This window comes from Sminthopsis crassicaudata, chromosome 1 (genome assembly GCF_048593235.1).
Source record: "Sminthopsis crassicaudata isolate SCR6 chromosome 1, ASM4859323v1, whole genome shotgun sequence".
NCBI lineage: Eukaryota > Metazoa > Chordata > Mammalia > Dasyuromorphia > Dasyuridae > Sminthopsis > Sminthopsis crassicaudata.
In genome coordinates this window covers 2,988,195-3,003,129 of record NC_133617.1, presented here as the reverse complement: position 1 = coordinate 3,003,129, position 14,935 = coordinate 2,988,195, and the positions used below count along the sequence as shown (strand labels likewise).

Genomic DNA, 14,935 nt, shown 5'->3' with positions numbered 1-14,935 from the left:
TATCTAATTTCTGCCATACTAATTTCCAGTTTTCCCAGCAGTTTCTTCCGAATCATGAATTTTTGTCCCTAATGTTGGTATCTTTGGGTTTGTCAAAGATTAGATTGTTATAGATGTACCCTTTTTTGTCCTTTGTATCTAATCTGTTCCACTGATCGACTGGTCTATTTCTTAGCCAATACCAAATGGTTTTGGTGACTGCTGCTATATAATATAACTTTAGATCAGGTACACTTAGACCACCTTCCTCTGACTTTTTTTTCATTAGTTCCCTTGCAATTCTCGACCTTTTATTCTTCCATATGAATTTTGTTGTTATTTTTTCTAGGTCATTAAAATAGTTTCTTGGGAGTCTGATTGGTATAGCACTATATAAATAGATTAGTTTGGGGAGTATTGTCATCTTTATTATATTCATTCCGCCTATCCAAGAGCACTGAATGTCTTTCCAATTATTTAAATCTGACTTTATTTTTGTGGCAAGTGTTTTGTAATTTTTCTCATATAATTCCTGACTTGTCTTTGGTAGATGGATTCCCAAATACTTTATACTCTCAACATTTATTTGGAATGGAATTTCTCTTTGTATCTCTTGCTGTTGCATTTTGTTAGTGATATATAAGAATGCTGAGGATTTATGTGGATTTATTTTGTATCCTGCCACTTTGCTAAAATTCTGAATTATTTCTAATAGCTTTTTAGCAGAGTCTTAGGGGTTCTCTAAGTATACCATCATGTCATCTGCAAAGAGTGATAGTTTGATTTCCTTATTTCCTACTCTAATTCCTTGAATCTCTTTCTCGGCTCTTATTGCCAAGGCTAGTATTTCTAGTACTATATTGAATAGTAATGGTGATAGTGGGCAGCCTTGTTTCACTCCTGATCTTACTGGGAAAGGTTGCAGTTTATTTCTATTGCACATTATGCTTACTGACCGTCTTAAATATATGCTCCTGATTATTCTAAGGAATAATCCATTTATTCCTATACTCTCAAGCGTTTTTAGTAGGAATGGATGTTGGATTTTGTCAAATGCTCTTTCTGCATCTATTGAGATGATCATATGGTTTTTATTAATTTGATTATTAATATGGTCAATTATACTAATAGTTTTCCTAATATTAAACCATCCCTGTATTCCTGGTGTGAATCCTACTTGATCATAGTGTATTATCCTGGGGATGATTTTCTGAAGTCTTTTTGCTAATATCTTATTTAAGATTTTAGCATCAATATTCATTAAGGAGATTGGTCTATAATTTTCTTTCTCAGTTTTCGATCGACCAGGTTTAGGTATCAGTACCATGTCTGTGTCATAAAAGGAGTTTGGTAGGACTCCTTCATCCCCTATTTTTTCAAATAGTTTATATAGCATTGGGGTTAATTGTTCTTTAAATGTTTGGTAGAATTCAATGTAAATCCATCTAGTCCTGGGGATTTTTTCCTGGGGAGTTGATTAATAGCTTGTTATATTTCTTTTTCTGAAATGGGACTATTTACACAATTTATTTCCTCCTCTGTTAATCTAGGAAGCCTATATTTTTGGAGGAAGTCATCCATTTCGCTTAAGTTATCAAATTTATTGGCATAAAGTTGGGCAAAGTAACTCCTTATTATTTCTCTAATTTCCTCTTCATTGGTGGAAAGATTCCCCCTTTTCATTTGTAAGACTAACAATTTGATTTTCCTCTTTCTTTTTTCTGATCAGATTTACCAAAGGTTTATCTATTTTATTGGCTTTTTCATAAAACCAACTCTTGGTTTTATTTATTAATTCAATAGTTTTTTTTACTTTCAATATCATTGATTTCTCCTTTTAATTTTTGTATTTCAAGTTTAATTTTTGGTTGGGGGTTTTTAATTTGGTCTTTTTCTAGCCTTTTAAGTTGCAAGCCCAATTTGTTAATCTTCTCTTTCTCAATTTTCTTCAAATAAGCCTCTAAAGATATAAAATTTCCCCTTATTACTGCTTTAGCTGCATCCCACAGATTTTGGTATGATGTCTCATCATTGTCATTATCTTGGATGAAATTATTAATTGTTTCTATAATTTGCTCTTTCACCCAGTCATTCTTTAAGATGAGATTATTCAGTTTCCAATTACTTTTTGGTCTATTTACACCTAACCTTTTACTGAATGTAGCTTTTATTGCATTGGGGTCTGAGAAGAAGGCATTTATTATTTCTGCCTAACTACATTTAATTTTGAGATCTTTATGTCCTAATGTATGGTCAATTTTTGTATAGGATCCATGAACTGCTGAGAAGAAAGGATATTCCTTTCTATTGCCATTCAGTTTTCTCCAAAGGTCTATCATACCTAGTTTTTCTAATGTTCTATTTACTTTTTAAATTTCTTTCTTATTTGTTTTGTGGTTTGATTTGTCTAAATCTGAGAGTGCAAGGTTGAGATCTCCCACTATTATAGTTTTACTGTCTATTGCTTCTCTGGGACTTCCAGGGCCTGAGTTCCACAGCCTCCAGCCAAGCCAGGCACTATGAGTTACCGCCCCTCCCACTTTTGAATCTCTTAAGTACTCCCAGGTGAAAGCCTGGATTGCCTATGTCAGCCACACCCACAGTGCTGAGATCTGCTGAGTCACCCCCAGGATTGGGGAGGTTCTAGTATCTAGCTTATATTCCAAAGTGGCTTTGATTTCTCTTCTGAACTGCTGTATTATAAGCAGAGAAGAGCTAACAGCCTGTGCCAGATTCCTCTATCTCAGTGGCTTCTCTGATCCCAGAGCCGATCCCAGAGCCCTCCCCAACGTGATCGGCGCAGTGTGCCACTACCCCACTGTCTGTGCTGGCCTCTCTTCTTCCTCCCCTGGGAACTGACCTTTCCTGTTGAAACTCCAGATTCTCTTCAGCTGGTAAGTCGTGCTACCAGTCCTTGTGGATTCTATCAGTCCAGCACTATTTCTGAGGCTGATTAAACCTAGTTGGTTGTGAGGGAAGAAAGGAGCTTACACAAAGCGCATGTATCTTCTCAGCCATCTTGGCTCCACCCCCAGATGTTGTATTTTCCCAAATAATTTCTCTACATGGATTGAGACAATTGAATGACATCTGTTGTAATGTGCTGTTGTCTCCAGAAACTGTTGACTACTCTCTGGGAGGAGATCTGCTATGTCAACTCAAATCTCTGGGACAGATTCTTCTTCCTGTAGAGAGCCGTTATCTCCAGACAGTTGCTGTCAACTCTGGTCCAGAGTAGTCATTTCCTTCCCTGCAGAGAGCTGCCTCAAGTCTGGCCCAGACAAGACCTTCTCTATCTCTCAAGTGCCTCCCTTTTTTATCCTTTCAGAGAATGGGCTTGGGATAACGCAAGGGCTTCTGGTGAAAATTATTTCAACTAATGAACTTGTTCCTCCTAAGCATGCAAGCTCCTCCCCAGGAGGTAACAGAAGTAAAACTCCCAGTAAAGGCCAGAAGTAGAGAATTGTCAAGTACCAACTTAGCACTTAGTAAGAACCCAACAATCTGTTACTTTGGTTTTCGATATACACAGTTATGTTGATAGTTTTCCTTATACTGAGCCAGCCTTGCATTTCAGATATAAATCCCACTTGGGCATAATGTATTATGTTTCATGAGAAGCTACTTGAATCTCTTTTCCCTAAGTTTTGGCATCAATATTAATTAGGGAAATTGATTTATAATTTTCTCTTTCTATTTTGGCCTTTTTTGGTTTACACATCAATACAATTTCTATGTCAGAAAAGACATGTGGTAGGACACCTTCTTCAATCATTTTTTTCCAAATCATTTACATAATATTAGAATTCATTATTCTTTAAATGATGAAGAGAATTCACTTGTTCAGGAAATATTTTTGAGGGGATTGAGTTAACTGATTTTCCAATTACCTTTTCTAAAATAAACCTGTTTAATTATGTCATTTCTTTTCTGTTAATTGGGCCAAGCTATATTTTTCTAAGGATTCATTCATTTCATTTAGATTCATGTCATCTTTATTAGCAAAACTTTGGAAAGATAGTTCCTAATTTTTGCTTAAATTTCTAGTTCATTCATGATAAGTTCATGCTGTTCATGATTCATACTGGAAACTTGATTTCCTCTTTTCCTTTTTCTAATCATATTAACCAAAATTTAATCTATTTTGTTGTGTTTTTTTTCGTAAAACTCAAATCTCAATTTTATTATTAATTCAAGTTTCCTCCCTTTCTATTGGACCCATCTATAATTTAATTTTCAGAATTTCTCTTATTTAATTGGAAATTTTTAACTTTTTCTAGCTCTATCTTTTTTATTTGAACCCCCAGTTCATTGATCTCCTCTTTATCTATGTTATCCACATGAACATTTAGAGACATAAATTTTCACCATTTACTGTTTGCTGCAATCCATAATTATTGGCATACCATCTTATTATTGACATTTTCTTGGAAGAAATTAATGACTTTTCTATCATCTGTTGTTAGACTTCCTCTTTATTAAGGATTCAATTATTTACTTTCTAACTAATTTTGGGTCTATTTTTCCATGGTCATTTATTAGAAGTAATTTTTTATTGCATCATGATCTGAACAGCATATATTTTGCACATTTGTCTTTCTATATTTCATTCAGAAGATCTTATGCTCTAAGAAGTGGCCAGTTTTTGTAGAAGTGCTATGATCCACTGAGAAAAAGGTCCATTCCGCTCTATCCCTTTTCCATTGTCTTCAGAGATCTATCTTACCTAATTTTCTAAAATTCTATTCACCTCCTAACCTTCTTTCTTGTTTACTTTGTGGTTGGATTTATCTACTACTTACTATTTTGTAATTACTATATTGTCACTTTTGGTTCTATTTTCTACATCATTAGTTTCTCCAATGAAATATTTTATATTTTCTTCAAAATTTTCACTTAAGTTTTACTTTTATTTCATCGATTTTATGTCTACTTGACCTTAAAAACTTGGCAAATTGGGAAAAAATTCCATAAAACAATACAACTCACTAAAAAACTCAATTGGACAAATACAAAAAGAAATAAAAAAGTGAATGAAGAAAATCATGTTATGGAATATTATTGTTCTGTAAGAAATGACTAGCAGGATGACTTCAGAGAAGCCTGTAGATACTGACAGGAACTGATGCTATTTCAAATGAGCAGAACCAGGAGATCATTGTACACTTCAACAACAGTATTATATTCTGATCAATTCTGATGGACATTGATCTCTTCAAAAATGAGAAGATCCAAATCTCTTCCAATGAACAGAAGCAGCTACATCCAGAGAAAGAACACTGGAAAATTAATATGGACCACAACATGACATTTCCACTCTTTCTGTTATCATTTGCTTGCATTTTTGTTTTTTGCTCTCAGATTATATTTACCTATGTGGTAGGGACCAGATCAGATCCACCTTTAGGTCTAGAGCCAACCTGATTTTGGCTTCCTCAGGGTCTGAAATCTGCTCTCTTTCCCTATAGAAATTATCAACACTTAGTTAGAGCTTGCATTGCCTTTTTGCTCATTTGAAGAAAAAAACACAAAAGCTACAGTCTACTTATGGGGGGCAGTGTCTTATGTCCAAGCTGCCTCTGCAACCAATAGGAAGTGGCAGTGAAGCAGCAGTGGGGACAGCACCCACAGGCTGCCTTGAGATTAGCCTTTGTGCTGAAATCAGTGGGAGAGGGAAAGCAGTGTTTGCACTGGGAGCAGTGACTGTGGCTGCACTTGGATCATTCTGAGTCACTCCATTTGTTGGGTGGGTGTGGCCAGGTCTCTAGAGACTCCAGCATTTTGGGATTATAGACTTTACCCCTTTTTTTATAGCTTCTCTGCTGATCTACTGGCTTGCTGCCAGGGCAGAGAAGCCCACACTGTGCTAAAGTGCTCCCCCCAGATTTTCCACCAGCAGAGACCACATCGCTCTGCCCTCCAGTCTGCTCAGGGTTAGCTGTTTCCTGTGGTCTCACTGCCTGCCTGAGGTCTGTGCCTGGCCTAACCCCAGTCAGTCCCCACACATGAGCAAAACAGATCTTTTCTGGAGAATTTCGAGAATATTTTCAGTTGGCAATATGTTGTACACCCAATATCCAGGTGTTCTGACAGTCAAGCACTACTTCTGAGGCTGAATTTTGTTAAAATTGATTCAGGGTAAAGGAAAGCTTAGGAAGATGCAAGTGTTCTCTCCAGCATCTTGCTACCCCCCCCCCAACTGAACTGATTTTTAAGAAATAATTAATTTCTATATATTTTATTCTGGCCAAATTTGTTTTTTAAAGAGTTATTTCTTCTAGACATTTCCATATTTCCTTTTTCAAGCTTAGGTTTTTATTTTCAAATTGTCACCATTTTCTTTCATAATTCTCATTCTTGCACATTTACTCTGTCATCTCTTTTTAAAGATATTTTTTGAGCTTTTTGAGGAGAGGCTTTTGAGCTTGACAAGAGCTCATATTCCCCCCTGAGATTTTATTCATAGGCATTTTGTCATTGTAACCGTCTTCCAGTCTTCTATCATGATCTTCCCTGACTGATATCTCTTTATGGTCAGTGTAATGTGCTGTTGTCTCCAGAAGCTGCAGATCACTCTCTGAGAGGAGATCTGCTCTGTCAACTCAGAACTGTTGTCTCCAGACAGTTGCCATTAACTCTTGTCCAGAGAAGTGACTTCCCTTCCTGCAGAGAACCTTGTCAAGTCTGGTCTAAAGAAGAGACTCCTTTTTCCTCCAGAACTGCCCTTTTTATCCTCCCAGAGAATGGGCATGTGATAATGCAAGGGCTTCTTGGAAGAATTACTTCAACCAATGGACTTGCTCCTCCAAAGCATGCAGGCTCTTCCCTAGGAAAGGCTGGAACTAGAGAATTGTCAAGTACTGACTTAGCACTTAGTAAGAACCTAATATCTCATTATCTCATTAGTATTTAGTAAGAACCTAACAGGTCAGAACTTTTTTTTTTTGCTCCTCTTCTCACTTTTAAAATTTCAGCTCTGTTGCTTGGACACACAAGAGATTGTTTCAAGCTTATTTTGCTGAAGAACAGGGGTCTCTCTTTGACTGTGTGGGGCCAATGGTGCTACAGGCTTTACCACTGGGTTGGCTTCCTGAAGTTCACTGACTCCCAGATTCTCTGTTATGTTTGCCCTGGAGTTCTCACAGTAGAACTGCTGATGCACTGTCTTTCTGGATGAGGACACGTAGACACTATTGCTGTACTTTGGTTAAGAGCCGCACACTAAATTCCCAATGCTGGACTTTTGCAGGCTGTCCTAGATGCACCCTACCTCTTCTGGGCCGTGATGCACCCTCTGTTGTCCACAAAAGCCTGTCTTGAAGGCATATCTGAAGCTCAAAACTTACATTGCAAATGTTTCTGGGTTCTGTCATCAGGCACTTGTTCTTCCAAAAGTGTACACCACTCCTTCACCAATTCCTTCAATTTCTCTTTCATCACCTATTATTGAAGAAAACATTTCCAGTACAATATTGCATAATAATGGTGTTAATGGTTACCCTTGTTTAACCCTTGACTATATTAGGAATACTTCTAGGCATTTAACATTCACATTACTTTGGGAACAGCACTTGCAGTGCAATGGCCACCCCCAAGAAGATGCTTCAAGATCTTTTTGGGATCTCTCCCACATCGATGACTGAGACAAGGAAAGTCATCTTCTCTGTAATTGGCCAATATATGAACTATCTTTAAATGATCAGAGTGTGAAATACAATTTTGTTAATGGTTTAGTAGGAGAAGGTTTGTCACTGAGTGTTGCAGAAGAGTGGGTGACAAATGGAAAGAATAATTTGGATCATGTGATAATTCATATACACTTTAAATTCTGTATATGTAGAGGTGGTTTTCAAAACCAGAATGGTAAAAATCATCTGAGTTTTTCTTTGCATACATAAATAGCTATCAGTTAAAAATGTTTATTCCAGTCTCCTGTCACTATCTTAGGTTCCTTCTGCAGTATGTACTGCCAGTTGTCCTGCTGGATTCAGGAAGTTGCCTTTGGAGGGGAAGCCACCTTGTTGCTTCAGCTGCTCCCCATGCTCAGAAGGAGAAATCTCCAGTCATATGGGTGAGTTACTGCAAGGAATCCTAGCTCCTGGTAATTTGGGGCAGTACTAGCATGTCTCTTTGGGTCTTCACTGCAGATGTGACAGAGCAATAAAAGAGTTGTGAAACTCACAAAAAAGAGGGAGAAACAATGAGGAGAAAAATATTTTTAGGAAACAGAATGCTGAAAGCAAGGATGGATCTGGTGTGTCACTGAAGCATTCCAGATGCTAATTTCAGGTCTCATTGACCTGAAAGACAGGGTGAAAATAAGGTGAATCCAATATTTGAAATACTAGTGAAAAAAATCCAATGGAGGCTCCAAAGAGAATTTTTCTTTTAATTAATTGATGAAATGAAGGGATTAAAGGGTTACCTTTCCATTGTTGAATATATCCTGGAAATGGTTCATTTCTCTTGGGATTTTGAAAAGGAAGAATTCCAAAACAAAAGAAACATGTTTTCTGTAAGAAACTTGCCAGATATTTAGTAAGTCATTATTCCATCAGTCAATCAATAGTCATTTAGTATGAGAAGAAGTTGGTCATAAATAATGGGACAGAGTGATAAAAAGGAGATGAATCCTTCATTAAGGGAGATGCTATTTCAACAGAGGAGACAAGAAGACACACACTGTCTGTATCTACCAAGAAAATGTTTAAAAATTCATATAAATTCAACAATAATAATTGTTGAAAGGTGTAAACTGGGAGGTGGAAAGAATGAAAAAGTATTGATACAGGCAGCTCTTCAACTTGAGTTGCTTCCCAACACAACACAGGCAAAATCTGGATGTTTGATGCTAAAGGTCTCTACTGTCTAAGCTTACTGTCCTTACTGATTATGTTAAAAAGAAAAGGTGACATCACTTATGTAAAACCAATAAAGAGAACTTGAACCAAAGTCAACCAGTGATCAAGGTAAAGAACAGTTTTGATCTGAGCAGTATACCAAGTAACTTACCTGTGACTGTGTCATCCAGTAAAGAGAGAATGGGATTTTGCATCCTATGGAAGTAGAAAGATTTGCTGCAGGTCTCCTGACTATTTCCTGCTGTGGGAATGTAGAGAAATGTTTTAATCTAAACTCTAAGTCCTTGTTTGTCTCCTGCAGATGCTGAGCAGTGTGAGAAGTGCCCAGAGGGTGAATATCCCAATGAGCAGAGAGATAGATGCCTCCCCAAGTTTGTGACCTTCCTGGATGTGAATGACCCTTGGGGGAAGGCAGTGACAGCTGTAGCTCTTTCACTCTCATTGCTCACAGCCCTGGTTCTGTGGGTCTTTGTGAAATTCCAAGACACTCCCATAGTCCAAGCCAATAACAGGAATCTCAGCTACCTGCTCCTCACCTCCCTTTCCTGCTGCTTCCTCTGCTCCTTGCTCTTTGTGGGCCGTCCCACCACTGCTTCCTGCCTTCTCAGACAAACAGTATTTGCAGTTGTGTTCACAGTGGCTGTTTCCTCCATTTTGGCCAAAACCATCATAGTGGTTCTGGCTTTCAGGCTTACAGGACCAGGGAGCAGGATGAGGATATTCCTTCATCCTAGAGTGCCCTACTGTGTTGTTCTCATCTGCTCCGGAATTCAAGGGCTTATCTGTGCCATCTGGTTGGGGACATACCCCCCCTTTCCAGAAGCAGACACACACTCTGAATCCAGACACATCATCCTCACATGTAATGAGGGCTCCGCCTTTGCATTTTGCTGTGTCCTGGGCTATATGGGCTTTCTGGCCCTGGGCAGCTTCACCATAGCCTTCCTGGCCAGGAACCTGCCTGATGCCTTCAATGAAGCCAAGTTCATCACTTTCAGCATGCTGGTGTTTTGCAGTGTCTGGATCTCTTTCCTCCCCACATACCAGAGCTCCAGAGGGAAAGCCGTCATGATTGTGGAGATCTTCTCCATCTTGGCCTCTAGCACTGGGTTACTGGGCTGCATTTTTATTCCCAAATGTCTTGTGATTCTCCTGACATCATGGGAAAATACCATAAAACAGAACAAGAATCAAAGGGGTTCCAGGAGCAAGGATTTTTCTTTTTTTAAAATTTGATATCTTTATTTGCCTCAGTTTCATGTAAAACACTAATTTTATCTTTATTTTTAAAGCTTTGACTTTCACATTCTCTCCTTTCTTCCCCAACCCCAGAAGCATTGAGCTTCCACATGTGCAGTTACTATTTAAAAAGCTTCTTTCCCTGGTACCTCCTGGGACCCTCACAACAATTTGTCCCATTTTCCTACTTTCTACTCACTGTAGAGCAGAGTTCTGTCTCTCTTCCCACCTGAAGGCCTGATACAAGGTGAGGCTCTAGCCAAAATTGTTCCTGTTAGGGCGTGCCACTTGTAGCTCTCTTAATGCTACCCTAACCTTGTAGCTCCCCTTTGAGGTACTCTTAATACCCATCTTTTGATGGCACGGCTAGTCCACACTTACTTGTCCTTGGGCACCAACCTGAATAACATAGAGACAGACCACCAGGAGGTAGGGTTGAAGTGAAAGAGAATTTTATTCTTAAATAGCATGTATTTATACTCCTCTGAGGATCTGGGGGAAGGGGAAGTCCTCTAGGACTGGCATAACAGTATTGGTTTGAGAAGAGAGAGGGAGGCATCCTAGGCTTTGAGAGCAGTAAAGAGGGAGATGTGGTACCTGGAGTCAGACACCACCTCTTGGACTATGCCCTATGGCTCCAGGCAGAGTGATTTGTGAAGCTGAATGTGGGAGGTTTTGGCCTTTTGCATCTCCAGTCATTTGGAGTCTCTGAAAGTCACCTTTTTGCGCCCTTTCCCAGGATTTTACCCCTTGGATTGGACCCCAGTAGGCATTATTTTTATGGAGCTAAGAATAAAAACTGTATAGGGAGGTTGCTTGTAAAAAATCCTTCTATCAAATAATCATGATAAATTCATGACAAAGGGATAACATGACTGATTTTTGGTGTTACCAAGTGGCTAAGTCATGTCAGAGTTCCCATAATTCAGTGCTTGCTTAATTCCCCCCCCAAAAAAAAAACAACACCAAAATGGGAAAGTTCTAACAGTAAGATATTCATTGGACCATAGAGCTAGAGCAGGAAGGGGCTTTTGAGTCTAATCTAATTCAACCCTTTGCAGACAAGGAAACTGAGGTTTAGGCAGGGGAAATACTTGGCTAAGAGCACATAGCAAAAATCTGTTTTGGACAAAGGTTCTGTCACCATATGTTCAAAATAGCTAATCTAGGTCCCTTTCACCTTCAGCACATGGCCTTTCCAGAAGGGCAATTGCTTCCATCTTCTCAAATGGAAAAAGTCATCCCCTGGGTGCTGCTTGCCCTTCCTCCTCCATAACTGGCCCTGTCCCTGGGCCCATATAAAAGTAACTATCAATTATAAGAGATGAGTTGACTTAACCTAGTCCCCATTTCCAGGTGTGCTTCTTATCATCAGAAAGCTTAATGCAGTCCCTGAAGTGATGAGGCAAATTGCTTAATTGGTTGAAAAAATCTTACACTGGATTATTTGAATAAACTGCTTCTCCGACATATGAAATGTCAGTTTCTTTTATATCTGCCTGTGCAGGGAATTGGTGCCAAATCACTATCCTGGTGTATTTAGGCATCTGAAATGAATATCCAATTCTTTTTCATAATAGCACCGCCCATGCATCTGTTGGCGGAGCTGGAAATGGGCTTTGGGATAGCTTGATAAAGACATAAGGTTATCTGCTCCATCTCTCCCATTGTTATGTTGTCTTGGTGGGATTTTTCATTGTGCAACTCACCTTCTAAAGCATGCTCAAAGCTGTCTTGAATAACTGAAAGAGAAAGTGGAAAATGTTGGAACCTGGAAAATGCATTCATCCTATTCCCGTGAAGTATGAAAAGAAAATGGCGATCAAAACCCTTCCCATCAGGCACTTTCACAGAGCCAGGCATTTTGTTGTGTCTTTGTGTGGGGATGTGATCCCAATACAATGGCCCTATGGTAGCAGAGACCCAAAATCTTTTTATGTTTCAATTAAAGGAAATTCCTCCAAGTCACCAAAATAATCTGCCTAAGACACAGGTCTCTCTCCTACTCAAAAATATTCAGAGGCTCCCTGTTCCCTTTAGGATAAAATATACTTTTCTCCACCTGGAATTTAAAGATTTTACAATTTGGCCCCAATTTTCCACCCTGATGTTGTTCCTTATAATTCCTTTGCCAGCCAAATTGTTCTACTAGACTTTCCCTGTACTCCAATTTCTCTCTTCGGTCATGCATGATGCATTCACATAAGCCATAGCCCATACCAGGAATGTTCTCCTGCCTTATCTCTACTGTTGTCTCCTCCCTCAAAATTAGCCTGCATTGACTTTGTGTGTATTTTGTATATATTTGCCTGGGTTTGAGTCATTACCCACATTAGGATGTAAGCTCCTTAAGGTGGAGGACTGGTTTTGCTTTTTGTCTTTGTATTCTCAGAACATTTCGTATTGACCAGAATGTAACAGTGTTTAATAAATGCCCACTGTTTGATTGCCTTTCTTTAACATTTGTTACGTTTCCAAATTCTCTAGGAAGTTTGTTCTGATTCCTTTTCTAAGTATTCTCTCTCCCTCTCCCTCTCCCTCTCCCTCTCCCTCTCCCTCTCCTTCAATCTCTCTCTCTCTCTCTCTCTCTCTCTCTCTCTCTCTCTCTCTCTCTCTCTCTCTCTCTCTCTCTCTCTCCATCTGTGTGTCTCTGTCTCTTTCTTCTCCCTTCCCCTTCTCTTCTTCAAACAATATTTCTCACATGTACCATAAGTTATTTTGCACATAAAACATCTCTTAAGGATGTAATGACTTTATCACAGAGTTTGTAAACTGAAAAGGCACCAAAAGCCAACTGGTCCAATCAATAAATAAAGGAACTTTCACTCCAATGTCCCCAGCAAGAGGGCTAAGCAAATAGAGAACACCATTTTATTTAACCCTGATATTTCCTATAGATACAGATGGATGGTATCAGAAGTGTTCTCACTTAGGTGTTCCCTCTATCAATGGAAATAAAAGGTTCAATCCTTAATTAATTGGTGTGTGTATATGTGTATGTAAATATGCATATACATCATGTACATATACATATACAGAAAAGTATAGAAACATATATCTATATGCATAAGTATATATACATGTGTATATATGCATTACTTATGTATCTTGTATGGTATACATATTGTATAATCGTATATATAGTATAGTAGCAAGCTGCATTGGTACTACTATACAAAATAATATGCTATATATTCTATAAATATATACATATATACACATCCATACACATATTAGTATAGTGAATAGCAAATTTTATGGTCAGGAAGACAAGGCTTCAAGACCAGTTTTGTGAGATTGGGACTGATTGATTAATTCATTTATTCATTTAAATTCTAAGTGTTAGCTGGTAACTCTAGAAATTGTTGAGCATGCATACATCTGCATTGACAGAGACTGTTTCCTACACTGATGAAAATTTTAGATAGAGATTCCTTGTTTCTTTCCTCACATGTGTATACGTATATACAAATATATATATATATGTGTGTGTGTGTGTGTGTATATGTATACATATATATATGATACATATATATGTATACACAATCATATTTGAAAATGAATCTCTAGGTAGACTTAAATGATCTGGTAAGAGGGAGGTAATTAAGTACCGTTCTTACATGGACCTTTATGCTAAAATAGATTGGTGATCTCACAGATAGGAGCCTTATTTTTTGTTTTATTCATTTCCTTTCTTTTTTCTCTTTCCTCCCCTCCCCTCTTCTCTCCTTCCATTCTCTCTTCTCCTCTCATTTATCCTTGAGTCTCCTCTTCCCTTCTTTTTTTTCCCTTCTTTCAAAGAAATTGAGTTTGAAGGATGGCTTATATTCAACCCATTAAAGTCCATCTCAAGTCTCAGGTTCAGGGTACAGACACCCTATTCATCTTTTCATCTGCCTCCTTTTGTCTGCTTTCCCCCATCCCCAGATCCATCCCACAACTAAGAGAGAGCTCTATGCACAGCAGGTATTGAATGCATATTGTGTGAAGAGAATTGAAACTGAATGTGATTAGCTTCTACTAGGAAGATGAGCTAGTTATGAGAAGGGCCAGAGCCACTCACTACCTTGTCTTATTCTCAGAAGGCAGTGTTATTCAGCAGAACTTCCCTGTGAACCTTGTCAAATGTTTCTGCTACAGAATACTTGTAGACTGGCTTTTTCTAATTTAGCCTTCTCTCTCTCTCTCTCTCTCTCTCTCTCTCTCTCTCTCTCTCTCTCTCTCTCTCTTGATTTTTAGCTCATTCATTTAAAAGCTATTTTTATTCACCTGTTTTCAGAGAACAGAGAGACATAGTTAGAGCACACATTTCCTTGTCCATCTGTAACACAGTAACTAATTCCTTTTCTTCAGTTCATTGTAATTGCCAGGAAATGGGCAAGGACTTAAACAGTCCATTTCCAAAATCACTAGGGTAGAACTGAGTATCAGGACTCAGAAACCACAGAAAGAGTTACCTAGGAGATCAGTTGGCATCCTCTGGAGAATGTAGGTTAGTGGTCAGAGACCAAAGAATTTTCATGATGTGATGTGATTATAAGGTGACTGACTCTCTTTGAAGCTTGATGGAATGGAGAGAATGGGAAAGAATATTTGAATCTGAAGCTGGGCCAGCTTGGCTATTTAAGTTATTTTGGGCTGTTCAATCCCTTTTTCACTTAACTGGATGACTCAAAAAGTCCCTTTCAGCTATAACAGTTCAAGACCCAGGAGTCTATGAAAAGGTCAGAATCAATATTCTGTCTTTTAGTGTCCATGTAGTCAGAAAGGAATCTATTAATTTTCTTCCTCTTATAGAGAATTTAACATTCAATTCTATTTACCCTCTAAGAAAGGGAATTATAGAATTCATTTTA

The 14,935-nt window shown here is 38.3% G+C and overlaps 1 protein-coding gene across 2 annotated transcripts in view; it reads left to right on the top strand.

Annotated features, from left to right (window-relative positions):
• Window positions 1–11,039, top strand: part of LOC141556251 (vomeronasal type-2 receptor 26-like) — a 210,689-nt gene extending 199,650 nt beyond the window's left edge. For both annotated transcript variants that reach the window (XM_074290087.1, XM_074290077.1), the window contains exons 4-5: window positions 7,927–8,050; window positions 9,142–11,039. In XM_074290087.1, coding sequence (XP_074146188.1) covers window positions 7,927–8,050; window positions 9,142–10,076 — 1,059 coding nt within the window. In that variant the 3' untranslated portion in view covers window positions 10,077–11,039. The remainder of the gene's footprint in view (window positions 1–7,926; window positions 8,051–9,141) is intronic.
• The last annotated feature ends 3,896 nt before the right edge of the window (window positions 11,040–14,935 follow it).